Genomic DNA, 17,051 nt, shown 5'->3' on the forward strand with positions numbered 1-17,051 from the left:
ATCCTGTTCAGCAATGGGTTCAGCAGAGCCAGGGCTATGTTTACAAGGCACCAGAAATGAAAGCACCAGACACAGTAACCATATGTGCCACAGGGTCCCACTGCACTGTGACTCCAGACAGTGAAGCTCCCTTCCCATAAGTCCTGTTTTTTCACTCTCTTTTGGCCTCTGCCCTGAAGGAGGGTTTTGAAGAGGCTCATCTAGACGTGAGTTTTTTAAAGTGTTTTATGTTGCTAGTTGGTCTGCTGCAGCTCCATTTTAATGATTTAATTCCTGGCCTGGGTTGTTTGTAATATTATAGCGCTTGAATGAATGAGAAGTACTGGTTAGCTGTGGCTTGACTAGTTACAAAGTAATTATGTCTCCAATAATCTACAAATAAGGCTTCTCTGATTTAAGCATGTCAATGGCATAACTCACAAAATGAAATTTGATGTTGGCTTCCATATTGTGGTGCACCATGTAAATATAGGTATGCCCAAATTTGCAATTATGCTGCCAGTAACTCCTTGCGAGCGATATCCTAGGAGCACATGATGCCAATGTGAAGGTGGACAGAAACTCTCCAAATAATGTATAAGATTTTGCATTAGATACGTGCTGTCTGGAACACCGGAGTTATGGATTTTAATTACAGCAGTCTTCCTGCTCTGACTAGGCAGTAAGAGAAACTATATGCTGTTACATGCTGTAGCCTTCATTTTACTTAGTAGCAGCACTCCTATTTTAAAGTAGAAGATATGGAAAGCCCACCAGCAAAACAAGAAAATCTGGAGTAACAGAATAAAAGTTTTATTAAGTTTCCTTGTTATTCCTTTAACCCAAATTACTGCACTAAAATCTTGCCACGAAGACAGAAACAAAATTCAGTATCAAAACATATACCTAATGTGTTTTTGTTAATAGGAACTGCAGCTGGAGCATTTCTTCAGATTTTCCTAGAGGTGTCTCTTCATCTATGAAAAATGCATTATTTGTAGGGTTTTTAAAGGGATTTGAATGCTAGGGTTTTCTACTTTGAAATCAGCTGCAAGAAAGGGTTTTAGAGATTGACAGCAGTGCACACTAGCAACAAGCAGAAAGAGAGAATTCAGTGCTGCTTCCATCCTATGTGCTTAGCTCTGGGGATATTTTTCCAGTCCTGTTCCAAGGTAGACAAAGGACTGGTGAGCGAAGTTGCTCAGATGGAGCAATGGGCAGGTTTTATACTACATCCTCTAAGGCAATGGTTGAAGAAGAAAGAAATGTTGAAGATTTCTCTTTTCTACTACAGGTAAATGTACAGGATACTGTTCACGTCACAAGACAAAAGTTACACAGCATGTTCTGTCTGGTTAGGAAACTTTCTTCTTTTGAACAGACTGTGTAGAAAACCAAAAATAATGTATGTGGCGCTTTGGGACAGCACATGGTAGGATCAACAAAAGAAGGTTTCACATGCAAAAATACCTGCTGGCTTAAAGTACAACCACTACATTCTGCACATTATTTCATCATCATGGCAGCTGTCAGCCTGACCCATACTAAAATGCTTTTAGTGCCAAATCTCTCTGCTGTGTAGCTGGAATACCATGAGCATACCAAATCAAATTAGTAAATAAGAAATGGGGTGAGGGTTGGCCTATGACTTCTAACTTTTTAACTTTTGTCAAAACATCACATGCAGATATTCTGTTGATTCCAAGTAATCTTTTACACTGGTCAAAAAGACAAAGTTCAGACCATCTTCTAACAGAAAGTTTGTTTTGGAGTTAGTGCTTCAAAGAGTGTTTTCAGAGCTAATAAGTCCACTATTTGCTCCCTTTTTTTTCCTTTCTTTTTTTTTTTTTTTTGGTAAAATCTGTGAACGTATTGTATAGGTACTGGTGTTTTTATTATATATAAAGCACAGTGCTTTGAGCTTCTCAAATAATGGTCCTTGAATAAGAAATTAACTTACACTATTATGTAAAGAACACAGACTCTTCAACCAATCTTTCCATAAGTATTGCAGTGAACAGCACCGCAAAAAGAGAAATTAAACCTGGATAAAGGCACACAATTGGATTGTATGAAAGCTTCACCCTTTATTGTTCTGTTAATACTGTGATCCCACTGAAATATAACAACCCAAATGATTATATGGAATGATTAGGCTATACAAATAATTACCATTTTGGGGAGGTGGGGATTTTGTGTAAAAAATGTGTGATGATTGCCTATAAGCCTGAGAACATCTCAGTACAAGGGGTTGGAATAATATAGGAAGGTCAAAAAAATAAACACCTCAATTTGACAGATCTGGGAGATTTGCCTCAAATATAAAGAGCTCTTGGGGATTATTCACACTTGCACTGGTGCATGGGCCAGTCCTGAGCCTTAAAGGTGACACCTTTTCTAATTGATATGAAATGTTAGTCGCTTGGATGGTGCCAGCTGAAACTGGAGCCAATGACCTTTCACCAAAGGGCACAATGCAGCCTCTGAGGAGGGCAGTGGGTAAAAGTGCTGCGGGGCTGACAGCAGACCCTGTGACAAATCCACCTTCCAGCTCTGCACTGACACGCAGGGAGAGCTCTGGAAAGGGGGATATGGAAGGAGATTGCTAAGAAGTTCTCCCCACTGATGGCTAGCCAGAGATGTTCAAATGTGGGCTTACATATTACTGATTAGAAGATAATGGGTAAAATGCTAAGTATGAAATGTCAGCCCACAAGCAAAACCAAACCACTGAGTACTGACCTAGCAAACATGGACCGTATTGACTTTCCTCCTATAACCTTTACATGCGGTCAGAAGGGTGTATTAAAAATAGATATATGCAGTCCAGGATTCCTGTAAAGACTGAAGGCAGAATACAGACAAGGAATTACGGTAAGCAGGCAAAAATCGCTGCTGTGGATTCTGTCTGCTGAGTCATGACAAAAGACCACCAAGGCACTGTAGTCCAAACTGACTACTGCCAGCACTCTCACAGTCTTTTAAGGGCTCAGGTCCCTGAAAGTTATGTCCACTAGCAAAGCCTCATCAGAATTGACATTTTCAGCAGAAACTAGGCCATTTACTCCCTGACAGAAACATCTTGCCCCCATCAGTTTGGAGAACAGATGCATATGTACAACTGTCTACGGTTTGCCTGTATGCCTCCAAATGCCCCAGCATGACCTGTCAGAACGAGGGTCCTCAGGTTTTTATCTCTCTGAGCCCTCACAGAGTATTCCCTTGCACCCTGGATTTCATCTTCCCCATACTACTCTCTTCTTTTACAAGAAGAATCATGCTCAGTCAGGCTATCTGCACTGATACAGGCAGGTTTATAGCTCATGACACCCCTAGACAGGACGTCCCAGACCACGAACTGAGTCAATGTTCAGTGGCAGTTTACCCACAGCAACACTCATGTGATCCTTACTTTGAGTTTGGTGAAGGCAAGTGGGCAGTGAGAAATATCAAAGATTTGCTGATTTTAATTGATTCAAAAACTGTGTTCACACAGTGCTGGATAGCCCATCTAGCTCCCAAGCACTAGTGTGCTCTCACCATCAGCATGCTCTGAATTAGCATATTAAATCAGTATGCTTTAGGGGGATCTTTGCACTTCCCTCCTGCTTTCACAGCGGAATCCTTTTCCATGGTAATCCCCAATCCCAAAATAACACAAAGAACATCTGGTGGAGCAATACAAAAGTTCATGTTTTCATCAAGTAAGCTGGTTCATTTTTGGCAAAGATAGTCATCTCATCACAGCAGAATCTGTGTATGTATGAGCTGTCTACACATACTCTTTATCCCATTAAAACCCCTCCACACTAACATGTCATTTTCCATCCTTGTGTAACTGGATCTGATAGAGTGACAACCAGCAATATTAACATCATGTGGCAGAATTAACCTACACTACTGCCCATGTTTCAAAGACATTAATGCTCCATCAGAGTAAACCCAACCGAAGTACAGTGAGTAACTTCTGCAGTGTAGACACTGGTCTAGGAAAGGTCACTCACTGTAAGAGGATGCTGAGTCTTCTTCCCAGGACTTTTAAAAGAGGACAGAGTTAGCTGTATTCAGATAGTATGTAACTTGTCTGAGAAAGGTGAGATTCTTTCCCCTAGATATTGAATGCAACACAGTATTTCCTTGCAGCACATGTGGCTCTTCTGTAACCACAAATGATAAATGAAAAAGAAAACATATATTTCCATTGCTTTAATTTTTAATGCTTCCTTTAATGCAATCTTTTAATGCCTTTCATTGCACAATCTTTCATTGCAGTTGCACAAGATTTCACTTTAAAAAAATCTTATGAAAATATGGCTTATTTGCTCTTTTGCTACAGAAGTCAGACAGCTCAATCTCACAGTACTGCAGCGTATTCTTTGGTTCAGCTGTAAGACATTTTATCCCCTGTGCAAAGTGAATTCAGCAAGCTTTGTTTACTTAGCTGAATGTTTCTTGACTATCTCAAGGTACTCCTTCACATCATCAGGAGACCCCAAGACAACAGGTACTCTTTGGTGGATATCCTCAGGCACTATATCAAGTACAGCTTGATGACCAGTTGTAGCTATGCCCCCAGCCTTCTCAATAACATAAGCCATAGGATTGCATTCGTAGAGCAGTCTCAGCTAGAAGACAAAAGTCAAAATCGCAGAAGTCAGGCCAGGCAATGCCAAAAAACATGACATATTTGGCATATGGTTTTAAGCCAATCAATATTCTAAGTAATCTTTATTTCATATAAACACTGATGCAACAATGAAATTGCATGGATTTTTCTTTTAAAAACACAGTGAATGCTAGATTTTCTCCAATCCAAGCGCTTTCTCCATAGCCAATGCTGGCATTGTGCTATCTACAGAGAGATAAAGCTTGTATGTTAAGACACAACTGTTTATGAGGCAGACCCACATAGGACCGTGTGAAAATAAAAACTTGAGCTCTGAGCCTGCCACTAGGTTTCTCTAATGAATAACTGCATCTTATCTGCAACCCAAGGCAATATTTTACGGAGAATTACAAAACAGACCAAAGGTCTTTGCAGAATAAACAGTCCCCTTGTCAGCCTGTAAGTGCGTGATCTTCCCTGATTGACCATTGTCCTGGCAGATGCAGCCAGGCACAGCTCCTCCAGAGGACGTCCTGTTACCACACACAAGATACAGATGGTTTTCTCTTCTCCCAGTGGGTCAACTACATTTAGGCTTCTTAAAAACTAGCTTGTGCTAGAAATCTCAGGGCAATGAAGATTCTTTGCTTTGTAATGTTCTACTCGACTGGGACCAGAACCACCAGTTTTGGCTGATATGGTGCAGGGGAGCATCCACCCCCTGGTATGTTCCACAAGCTGGATATGTTTTCAGACAAAGAGAAGTCACTGCAGTTGAAGGGGGTGAGTAGCAGCCCCAGAGCAGGTGCCTGACAACAGGCTGCTGTCTCTTGTGACAGCGTGCAAGGGGTGGCCAAAATATTGATCTTCATAGTGAAATGCCTACATAATGCAATATTTTCTATAACTGGGCTTATTCAGGCTTACCTTTCCTTTGGGACTTTTGGAGTTAGCAGGATACAGAAAGATTCCTCCGTATACCAGTGTGCGATGCACATCTGCCACCATAGATCCTACATACCTCCCACCATACGGTGAACTGCCATCCTACAGAAAAACATTCCAATAAAAGTAACTGGACAGCACACCAGGTGAAATTCCTCCAGACGCCTCTTTAGCAGTCCTAACATCTTTCATCTCCATATTTTGCTTCACTGATAATACTCAGTAGTTTTGCAGAGTATGTCAGCATCCTCTTCATTTTCTAACTAGGAAAATCCAAGGAGTGACTGAAGACTTCAGCATAGATGAGTAGTAGTGCCAAAACCAGAAAATATCTGGCTCTAATACTGTCTCTAACACTGGAAAACATTTCCAGTAGCAAAAACTCATGTGCTAGGAATTTATACTGGGGCCTTTTCTAGCAGAAAAAGAATCAAAGAGCAAAAGAAGTGATCTTTCCTACTTCTTCCAATGATTTTTGCCAGCTTCTGCAATTTTTTTGTTAGGAAAAAGTTAATAGTTGACTTCTGATGTGACTTCCTTATTCTACTCCCTGGCGTACATTTTAATATCTACAAAACAACAACTTAAGCTGGTAAGACAAATGATAAAACATCAATCTTCTTTCAAAGCAAGATCAGGAAGGGACACCACCACTTGACAACAGTAGATGTTCACACGCCATTGCCAGTGTAATAACTTCAGTGATGAAATGTGTAAGGCGTGAGAACCTTTTATGGGCACTCCTTGGAGCTTTGGGCCTCCCGACACCAGGAAGTTGCACAAACACAAAGCAGGCCTCGAAACTACACTGGATTTTCAAGAGAGAGGCACTCCTGGGCCACAGCTCGTGTTGCCACTGAGCAATGACCCACTACCATCTCCACACCGCTCCCCAGTCACTCAGACACTACAGTGAGGAAGCAGCAATACAACACATGTTGATCAAATTTCTTCATCACCAGACAAGATTTCCTCTCTACGTGATTACCAAATGGCCAGCTTTGCCTCCAGCACCATTACTCAGGTCCTCATTCAGGAAAAAAAGATTAGAAAACAGATTCAAAAAATAAAAAAAGGAAAAAAGTTAAAAAAAAGGTAAAAGAGGCACAGTGCAGTATTGGAGAATGCTGAAATATCTGGTTATATCAACTGTTGTTTGCATTAGCAATCATACATCAAGTTATATTTTAAATAGACAGGAAAGGAAAACAAGCTCTGAATAGTTCATGAGAAAATGAGTGACGGATCATAAAGCTGGAAATCGTGAATGGTTTTAGTCATCAGAGAGTTTCTCTGAAACAGGATCTTTTACCTCAGGGAATTTCTTCTTTTTCAGATACTCTGTGACGGCAGGATCAAAATATTTAGCATAGCCTTCATTGAGACTGTAGATATTTCCCTTCTTTTTGATTTTCACATCTCTTTCCACCAAAATAAATTCTCCAATTGCCTAACAAGGAGAAAGAAAAAATATTTGTTAACATTAATTGCTCACTTATTTGCAAACCAAGGCCAAATCCAATAACATACTCAATTTAAGAAAAACTTACTACCACTTTCAATCTTTAAATAATTCACTACCTACAAAAAAGTAGTCTTTGCAATCTACATGCAAGATATTTTGTTTATACATAAAACACAGACAGAGCATGAATCCTGTCATCATAAAAGCTTCCTCATACCACCATTCCAAGCATTCTGTATTTTCTATGGCCAAAAAAAGCTATTTGTAAATTTGTTTATCTCTCCATTATTTTGCTAGACTTAGAACAATATAAGTTTCAGAACTCCAGGGAGCTTGGAAACTGAGAGTGATGGCTGAACCATGCATAAACATCTTCAAATAGCTGCAGATACTCCAGTTATTTTTTGCTTGGGCTAACAGGAAGTGTGTGACCAAGGGTTGGTCTGTTTAGTTTTCTCTAAAGTAAATTTCCAAGTTAGTGCTAACAGTAAACAAAATAACATGCATTTATGCTCAAAGTTAAATCTGTTACTTGAATAAAGTCAAAAATACATGCATCTATTAAAGCTGCTACTAAATAGAAAGTACCAAGTTATATTTCCTGCAGCTTGATCACTGCAGGTTATAAAAATTTACGACTGGCAGGTGGCACCCTGACTGATCACAAAGAAACAGGCCACTAAATCAAACTACTTTCTGCTATGACCAACATGACTTTTGTTTTAAAACTCATGGCAAATGCACACTATAGCATCGCATCACCCATACACATCACTTACTCTTTTACACATCATGGTGGGATCTCAAAATACAGAAGAAGGTTAAATATTTATGCTCCTCTGGTTTACTAAGGTCCTGGCATTAAGGAAACAACAAATAAGACTTAAATGGTATTTTGTACTGCAGAAAACTGCTTATTTTAAATAGCAAATGATTGCACACGCTGTGTATTTGCTCTGCTGACTCAGCTGTCTTCCTGTTGTTCAGCCACACATGGCACCTCTGCATCAGGCAGGTGGAATGCAAGTATCTTGATGTTATTGCTGGTGGGTTGTAAGTACAAGTACATTTCTATTTCATTCCTTCATGGTACCTCGGAAACTGCTCCTTTGGTTGATTTTCCTGGGGACAAACAGTTCTTATAGACAGTACCTGGCAGTCCCTAATACAAAAATAAAGAAACAGAAGATATTCTCACCGGATCCAGCATGAAACAGTTGACACCCCCAGCAGAGGTTGCCAGTACCAGCATGGTGGCACTCCCATAGAGTGCATAACCAGCTGCCACGAGATTACGTCCAGGCTGTAAAGCATCTTTCCCAGAAGGTTCATTAGGGGACACCTAGAACAAGAAAGAGTGTAAGTCAATTTTATTTCATTTCTACTGCTGCTACATGACAGGGCTCTGGGATAGGGACAGTCTTCTGCTCCATATCCATGCCATGTGGTGGCACAAATATTTCCATGATCCTCAACTAAGATTCCTACTGGATGCACTAATACAAATTATAAATAGGATACAAACACATTGATCTAGAAATGCACTTCTAACTAAGCCTAGCAGGAATGCAGGAAGCAGGAAAGGATTAAGGAGATAATAAAGAGCTATGCACCTCCTTGCAGGTGATGATGAACACAGCTCAGAGGAAAACTCAGAAGCACAGTTGAAAAGAAATGAAACATGACTCACAGAGTTCAAAGTTGATCAAAAGTACTTGGGATTTTTTTTTTTGTTTTCTTTTACTTCACACAAAAATTAATTTGAAAATAGCTACTTTGGGATATATGACAACATACAAAAGATGATTAAAATGGACAGTTGGGTGTGTTTTATCTGATTTGCTTTTCCCCCCATGTTGTGACCTGTAAGTCTGGTATTTCAACCTCCTTCAGACAGCATTTCTGCCTTTCAGAGTGAATTAGACACTTCAAATGCATATGACATGTTTCAGCTCTGGTTTGTTTTTGAAGCCTGTCCTCAGGCCAACAGAACTATTAGTACAGAGAACAAGAAAACCTGAAAGCACATTCTCCAAGTAGATGACAACCACGTGGTATTTTGCCTCAACACAAATATTCATGAAACCTAAGACATGGGGTAATTCAAGGGGTAATTTCCAAGAGGTAATTTCATTAGCTGGCTAATTAAATATCAGCTAGGCTTCCATGTATGCATAGGTTCTTCTTCTTCTTCTAAGAGACTAATTCAAATCCTGACTAATTCAAATTCAACTCCATGTGTCTGTGAAATACTAGATTTAACTTAAAGCTGGCTCTGAGTCTCTTTCACAAACAAGTTTAGTTAGATTTTATTGTTTTCCCATGCAATTTTATTTCACCAAAAGCTGCACAATAATGGTTTTTCCTATTCTACCTGAAAGAATTTTACCTTTCTATAAATTGCAAAGATGGTCCCAATGGAAACAAGACAATCAATATTCGATGAACCATCTAGAGGGTCTATGCAGACTATGTATTTACCCTAAAAAACACAAAAAAGAAAACTAGATTAGTGACAGTATTTATCCACTTGCTCCAAATAAAAACATTTCAGTAGGTAAAATTTCTCAGAGACTTACACAGCAATATAAGCTAAAACACCTTTATCGATTATGAAGGAAACGAATTCAAACATCAGCAATTCTTTGGCCCAGATTTCAGCCCTTAATTACAACTGTGATTCATGCCAAACCAGAAGCTGAGAAATCTTTAAAGTACATAGCAGATGATAACACAGGAAAAGTGAAGTTTTCTCATACACTTTTTAACGTGAGAAAAAAAAAGGGGAATACTTTTATTGGTTTAGTTTCATCTGTGTAATTGAAGTCAATCCTCTAATATCCACCATCTAGGCTAGGCTGCACTTTCTCTTTGGTTACAACATATCTTTCTGAATAGTAGGGAGAAAAAACAAAATTAATATTGGCCTTTTTCATGTAGAGCTGAAAACTATATTTTACCTCTACCTATAGAGGTACTAAAAAGTTCTTTAATGGCTGTCATGCCTAAACTATAAATTTTTCTTTATCTATGGTCTGAAATGGTCAGGTACTACCTTAGCCAGACTGATCTTACCCTGGGTTTTGGGGGATCAAAAAGAAATCTCTACCTTATTGCTGGTTTAAGGTATCCAGTAGGATTCCTTAATATAGGAAATTGACAATACAGGGGAAAAGCTGAACTAACTGTACCTTTTAAATATTTTGTTCCCCCATCATTTTATTCATAGTCATCTTAATAATAGTGTGTAACAACAGTTTATTTGCTTTTCATTGCTTTTCACTTCATTTTATCCTGTATGTCAGAAATTAAATTTAAGTTCAGCAATGCTCTACTCTGCAAGTAGGAATTCCTGGTATGCATTGATAAAAACAGTGTATTGGCTCATATTTAGTTTAGAAAATCATTAATACTTAGACTCCCTCAGTGACCTTTGAGAATATTTGTTCAGATCTAAGAAAATCCAATGCCTAGAAAATAAATTTTGAAGATTTCTCAACAGGGAAAGAAAGAACTGCTTAAAGAAAGCAAACTTCATTATACTTCGTAAATTATGTTCTTGCTGTTTATTTTTACTAAATTTTTTCTCAGATTTTTATATGATCAGACCAAAATATTAGCTGGGAAATAGGAACTATCCCAGAATAAACGCATGCAAACTTGTGAATATAAAGAATAATAAATGTAAAATATGCTTTTGTTTCATTGTTTCTAAGTCTTTCATAGGCCTTAAGGAGAATTTTCATGAATTAAGGACTTCAAGATTTGCCCTGCAGAGAACAGCTCATCAGTGTCCCACTCAAAAAGAAACACTTCAAAAGGGCTTGACTGACTCAGAGTATAGTTCCAGAGATCAGATGGGGATGAATGAAACGCTTTCCCCACAGTAAGAAAAAGGTGGAAGAAAAAGAAGGTGGGGAGGAACAACACATTAAAAAAAAAAAAAAACCAACAAACATTAGTCTGGAGAGCAGAAATGACAGAAAGAACTAATGCTGACTAACACTCTCTCCACCCATCACCTCCACCTTCATTTGCCAGTTTAGGAAAGTTTTTCTTTTTTTTCTGAAACCTTTAGTTCAGTTTTACCTCTTTAGACGTGGAGCAGTACACCTGTACAGGCCGATCTGAAATCAAGCAGGCAGAACTTTCAAAGTTACTAACCTGTTTTTCAGTTTCCACTATCACAGCATCTTTGTTTTCTTCGGACACAATAACACAGGTACTGAAGGATGACTTGAGCATGTTAATCACCAGGTCATTGGAAAGAATATCCAGCTTTTTTACTTGATCTCCAGTCACATTGGTAGACCCAGCAATTCCATAGCTAGAGCAATTGCAAGAGAGAGCATTTCATGAGAACAGAGCACTGCATCTTCTAAAGGGTTCTGTTTCTTACACCTGTAAAACCTCCTGTAAACATCCTGCACTTTCAAATGACATGGCAGCTCTCTAAACCTGTTTTATATTTACTGGCCAGTGAATTCTTGCTGAGACATGTTATCACTAGCTGTGTTTGCATATCTAGAAGTTGCTGAGAAACACTAAACAAGGAATTCCATTTCAATACTTTGTAAACTATAGTTAAACACAGCCACACCAGGCTGTGAAGGCCGAGTTACAAGTGCTTTTTAATGAGCACTTAAGACCAATATATTATTCCTGAATTCTAGGCCCTGGATACCCTAAAAGCTAGGAATTCATTTGAATATTTTATGTTTTAAAAGCATATGAATATATACTCTAAAAAATATTAATATGTATGTGAATCTGACCACACTAGTTATGCTACATCCTCTGTATGTAATATACTCCTGATGAGCAATATGATGTGCAAATTGCAGTAGAAAAAGTCTGTTCACAGATAAATCAACTGATTAATGATTTAATGTTTTCAGTTCTGATTTGAAGTAGTAAATGTCTCCTTGGGAAAAGAACTGAGAAGTACAAATAAGAAATGCAAATAAAATGCTGCAAGCTAATCAGAATGAAACCATCTGGCACACAGAAAATCAGAAGACCTTGTGATAGGTGATTACGTAAGCACGCAAAACAAGGAAAGGGGAAATTTAGCTCTTAGAAGGGGAAAACAATAGCCAGCTCAGCACACATTCAGATGACTCTTAGGTCTTTCAGCTACAGTTCATTGATTAGGCTGAACACTGGTATTTCAGGTTTTGTGTAGTAACACTGAACACATTACTTGAGTAATGCATTTCTTCAGTTTTATGCATGAGACAAAGAAAAAGACCTCTTTGTCTGTATAACTCTCTGTCTTTACCTCTGCTACAGTGACTTGAATATTTTTCTGCCACTGTGAAAGTCCCTTTAGAAAAAAATGCTTGGAACACCATGCTTATGAGTGGAGGCACAGCAGCAGAACAGCTTCTGTACCTCATCTTTTGGGGACTCCTGGGAGGAGAAGATGTGTCAGGCGTGGGGCCTGCAGCTGGGAAGGGTCTGCATGTCTCCCACAGCTGTTCTGCACCTCCCATGGTGAGCAGCACTAAGCACATGGTTGAGTCTGCGGATGGTCCAAAGAAATGGATTGCAGTGATCCCTACTTGTTCACATTCCCTGACAGCAAAGCAAAATCTCACCACTGCTTATAAAATGCAGTTCCACAGCAGGAGGCTTATGAGTCCAAAGCCTGCTACCCCAGCACTGATGGAGAGTTAAACATACTGTGCAGGGAATCATAAGGCAAGTCTATGGGCACAGATACCAAACCTGTGGGCAGCTGCCAACAGACACACATGTAAGACACGAAAGGAGTAGGGCCCTAAGCTCACAAATCAGATTAGAACTGGGACACCCTGGTCTCTACTGATAGATACAGGAGGCATATGAAAGGGCTAACGCATCACAATTACCACATTACATGCAGTCTGAAGTCAAAACAAAAAATTAGCTCAAACATACAGAAAGTGGAGGATTCTTGCCTTTTTTCTTAATATATTTCCTCTGCATAGCTTGTAGAGGCAAGTTCATCTTCTCTTTACAACATTTTCCATTAAGTAATGAAGTAGCCCATGTCTAAAGCCTTGACCAACACACAACTGGGCATATGAAGATACTTAGCAATTTACTTAGTAAGTAAACTACTTATGAGGATTAGTAACCTACAAGTACTTTCAGGTATTTCACACTCCAAGAATTCCAGATTCCTTCTGATTCATCTCCAGAACAACATCCTTCTGACTGGCTGACTACAGACACTACTGTTCCTAACCAGTGCACTTTCTAAAAGCCTTAGATATCCAAAGTTGCATAAAGAAAATCTAGTGGCTATGATGCACTATGAAAAAAAAAAAACCACTCTGAATTTGATTTGACACCTCAAAGGATGAAATGATGCTTTGATATTAAGCAACATGCAATGAACAATAATTCAGCCTTATTTTGCTAGGCTTTGTCTTTCAGTATATTTGGTCTTATGGCCCCAGGCACTCGCACCTGCTGAAGGTACTAAGTTCTATTATCAGCAGGCATTTCTCAAAGGCTGGGCACCTTACACTGTTGAAAAGTCATAGGACCTGTGTCACTTGAAAAAAAATCAAGAAACCAAGACACTAAAGGAGTTACCTCCAGCTCTGTGCAAGAGGATGGGTTGATACAACCCTATTCACAGGCTTTTCTGGGGAAAGAAATACCCATTCCCATCTTCATCCCGATACCCACCACCCCGGAGGCAGCAGCATGCCCCCTGGACCCGGGGGGTGCGGAAAGGTGCGGGGCGCATCCCGGGACTCACAGGTTGGCAATGCCCGCTTTGCGGACAGCGGTGGAGATGGCTTTGATGGCCGTGCAGAGGGAGTTGAGGAGCTGCGTGAACTCCCCGGTGCCCTTCGCCCGCCTGCCTTCCTCCATCACGAAGCGGGTCATGGTGATGACATTGGTGTCGAAGGTGGAGCGGTCCGTCATGGTGGCGGCGATGCGAGTGGGGCCGCGGCCGCCAGCACCGCCACTTGCCTCGGCGGGGCGGGCCGGGACGGGGCGGGGCGGGCCCCGCCACCGCTGGGCAGCGGGAGGGCGGCGGCAAGGCTGGCAGTGAGGAGGAAAGCGATCCCACCCCTCCCTCCCACCGGCACTCTGAAATATCCGCCGCGGGGAATCCCCGCCGCACCCTTTTTTTTTTTTTTTTCCGTTTTCTTTTTTTTTTTCTCTTGTTTTTTGGGGGTTTATTTGGGTTTTTGTTTTGTTTTTTTTTAACCAGATCTTGTCTCATACATTGTGCGGGGAGAAGCGAGGGAAGGATGCTTTGGGCACTCGTTGTGTGCACGGCACGGAGCTGATCGAGACGGGTGCTGGTTGTTCTGTTCTTATTGTTTTCGGTGGTCGCACTTCAATGCTAACGGTCCTGAAGCTGTGCCCCAAGATTCAGAAGTCAGCTTGGTTTCTCCACTTGATTGCAACACTCTGTGTGTGTGATTGTAGATTATAGCGAATTGCACACAACCTACAGAGCAAGGTCAGTATCTTCTGCTGCACAGGAATGCTCTCATCCTGACTCTTCAGTACAGAAAACCACATATTCAGTAACCGATTCCATCAAGTATTAACTTAGTCAGTTTACAGAGGTCATGTTAACCCCACATACCCCAGCCTTATCCAACACCATAAAAACACTGGAAGGAAAAAGCCCCTGGCAGCTGGACCCAACGAGACTTTTATAACAAACTCTCCAATAGAGTTCAAGAGAATGACATAGGCTGAGTCCCACTTCAAAAGCTACAAGTTAAAGCACCTCATACAAATACTGCTGCAAGGGAATCTAGACCCTCCCGAATCTCATTTATTTTGGTTCTAGCCTTTCTGATTTTGCGGCAAATCAAGCAATATGTTTTGCTGTTTATGTTTGATCAGAAAAATCCAAGCCCTAGTAAAGGAAACCAGGTTGGTCCAACACCTGACCCTAGATACACCCTTTCCCACAGTAATTTGACAAACACAAACCTGAATATGAGTGTACTGCTCAGATTTTTTGTACTAGCTATTATTTTATATTCATATAATCTAAGAAGATGAATATTTTAAAAAATATTTTTCAGTAGAATACATTAGGAGTTGAATAAGCACAGTCTCGAATTCTAAGTTGAAACCAGAAACTGAAATAATTCCAAATGGTGTCAAACACAGGGCAAAAGTCTTTTACAAGATGCACGTTTTTGCATATAGGTACATTCTGTCTTCATGCAAAGTACATTGCGTATCTATGCATTAAATACTTGGAAGGCATGCATAAATGTCTTCCCCTAAAAGTGTAAACAACTTTGGCCTAATTTGCCCATGCCCAGTATTACAGACACTACTGAAGATATTAGATATGAGTAGTAGTGCTCTTCTGAACAAGATATTTCAGTCTTTGGCAAGTGGTCAACAGCCCAGTATCATAAAAATGTTCTTTTAGAGGCAGGTAGATTTGGGAAAATTTATAAAACATGGAAGTTAGCTCATTCTTTAAGGGTAAGCAATGCTTTACAACCATCTAGAGCAGCTATTGCAATCTCAATAGTAGAGAAGAGCAAATAGCAAAGACCCAATAAAATTTTGGATGAGTGCACTGTAACTGGGTAGCAGCAAGTAGGCAGAACAACCTGGGGATATGACGTACAGTAACAAATCACAGAGTCTCTGATTAGGGCCAGTTTGCCTTAAATGTGAAGACTCTTAACAAGCACAACAGTAATCTGCAGGAAGAGCAGTACTTCAGTATAAAATAGTCAAGATTAGTTCAAAATATACTTAAGGTTTTGGTATCTGTGCCTGAGGATAACTAATGTCTTCTATCTTACAGGGAAGATATACTGTCCTTGAGTTGATGATGAGATTTTATCTCAGAACTTTTGGGGTTTGTGAGATAAGTGAGAGATGAGTTTTACTCCTCCATTCCCACAGGTAGAAATAAATATTGTGAACTGAAATTGCAATCATTTGAAAGGTTGCTGGTTTCATACAAGTCCATCCAAATGTGCATTTTTCTATTGCGGAGGAGAATTATTTTCAGACTATTTAGCATGTCCTTAATCCTCTGTATTTGAGGCAACTCAATAGAAGATTGAGATTAATCCACCTCCACATGCCTGGTGGCCTTAGAATGTATGCATACATTAGTAATTTCTTGAATTTCACTCTTAGTATAGATAGTTGACATGACGTTAATTAATTAATTAATATCAAATGGTTGAGGGTAGTCAAGCCATGCAGCCCTACAGCAACCATGCTGTTTGGTAACTATAAAATCAGTGTAAGATTAAAGTAGGTTTTACATGGTATGAACCTTTGGCTTTAGAAAAAAGTAGTTAAACATTTATTGAAGATGAATCTGTGGATTTGAGAAGGTCAGTCAGTACTGGTTGACTAAACATTGCTGAAACAGCTCACTTCTATACAGAAGAAAACAAGGACTTGTTTGCGCACAGATGACGTCAAGTAGACATGGTTCACAGCAGTTTTAGAACTCTAAGATTACAAATTTATGTAAGTACTTTGAAACAAACTTTTCTCCCAGCACATAGAATCCCAGTTCTGCAATTATCTTGAAAATAGGACAAACACTGATAAGAAATCCTTCATTATAAAGATTGCCTCTTGTAGGTTCAAATGCCAGACACAAAGACAATAGGAGTGAAACCCTTTCACAAAGGACTTTTTTTCCCCTGAAGTAAGAGCATCCATGTGGGAAAACCAGCTTAAGATTCCACTTTTGCTGAAGAAGAACTTTCTTTGTGCAGGAGTCTCACAACTGCAGAAGTTTTGTGCCGGTTGCATAGACAGAAGAACAGGCAAGTTACACGGAGATGATTTGCAAGGCAATGTCACTCCACCAGTGCAGGTGCTCTCTGCCATGTGATGCCATGATGATTAGGGCTGGAGCAGCTTCAAGGGCACGAATGAGGCAGATCCTGCCTGCTGCAAAAGATGGATCAAGGTGAAAAGGGGAACTGCACATATGAAATCAGGAAGATTTCTAGATGTACAATCAATCTTTTGCTTTCTTTGTTTCAAAGCTTAATATTGTGCTTAATTTTGCCTATGTGAATTTCCTGTATGAGA

The 17,051-nt window shown here is 39.8% G+C and overlaps 1 protein-coding gene across 1 annotated transcript; it reads right to left on the reverse strand.

Moving 5' to 3' along the window:
* Positions 1-4,193: 4,193 nt before the first annotated feature.
* LOC311165418 (fructose-1,6-bisphosphatase 1) lies at positions 4,194-14,566 on the reverse strand. The gene is made up of 7 exons (XM_084225376.1): positions 13,750-14,566; positions 11,160-11,322; positions 9,385-9,477; positions 8,194-8,337; positions 6,843-6,980; positions 5,513-5,632; positions 4,194-4,604 (listed from the first exon to the last, which is right to left on the reverse strand). The coding sequence occupies exons 1-7, from the start codon at positions 13,917-13,919 to the stop codon at positions 4,413-4,415; spliced, it is 1,020 nt and encodes a 339-aa protein (XP_084081502.1). The 5' UTR covers positions 13,920-14,566; the 3' UTR covers positions 4,194-4,412.
* Between the last annotated feature and the right edge of the window lie 2,485 nt (positions 14,567-17,051).

The sequence above is a fragment of the Fringilla coelebs genome (genome assembly GCF_963513975.1).
Source record: "Fringilla coelebs genome assembly, chromosome: Z".
Taxonomy (NCBI): domain Eukaryota; kingdom Metazoa; phylum Chordata; class Aves; order Passeriformes; family Fringillidae; genus Fringilla; species Fringilla coelebs.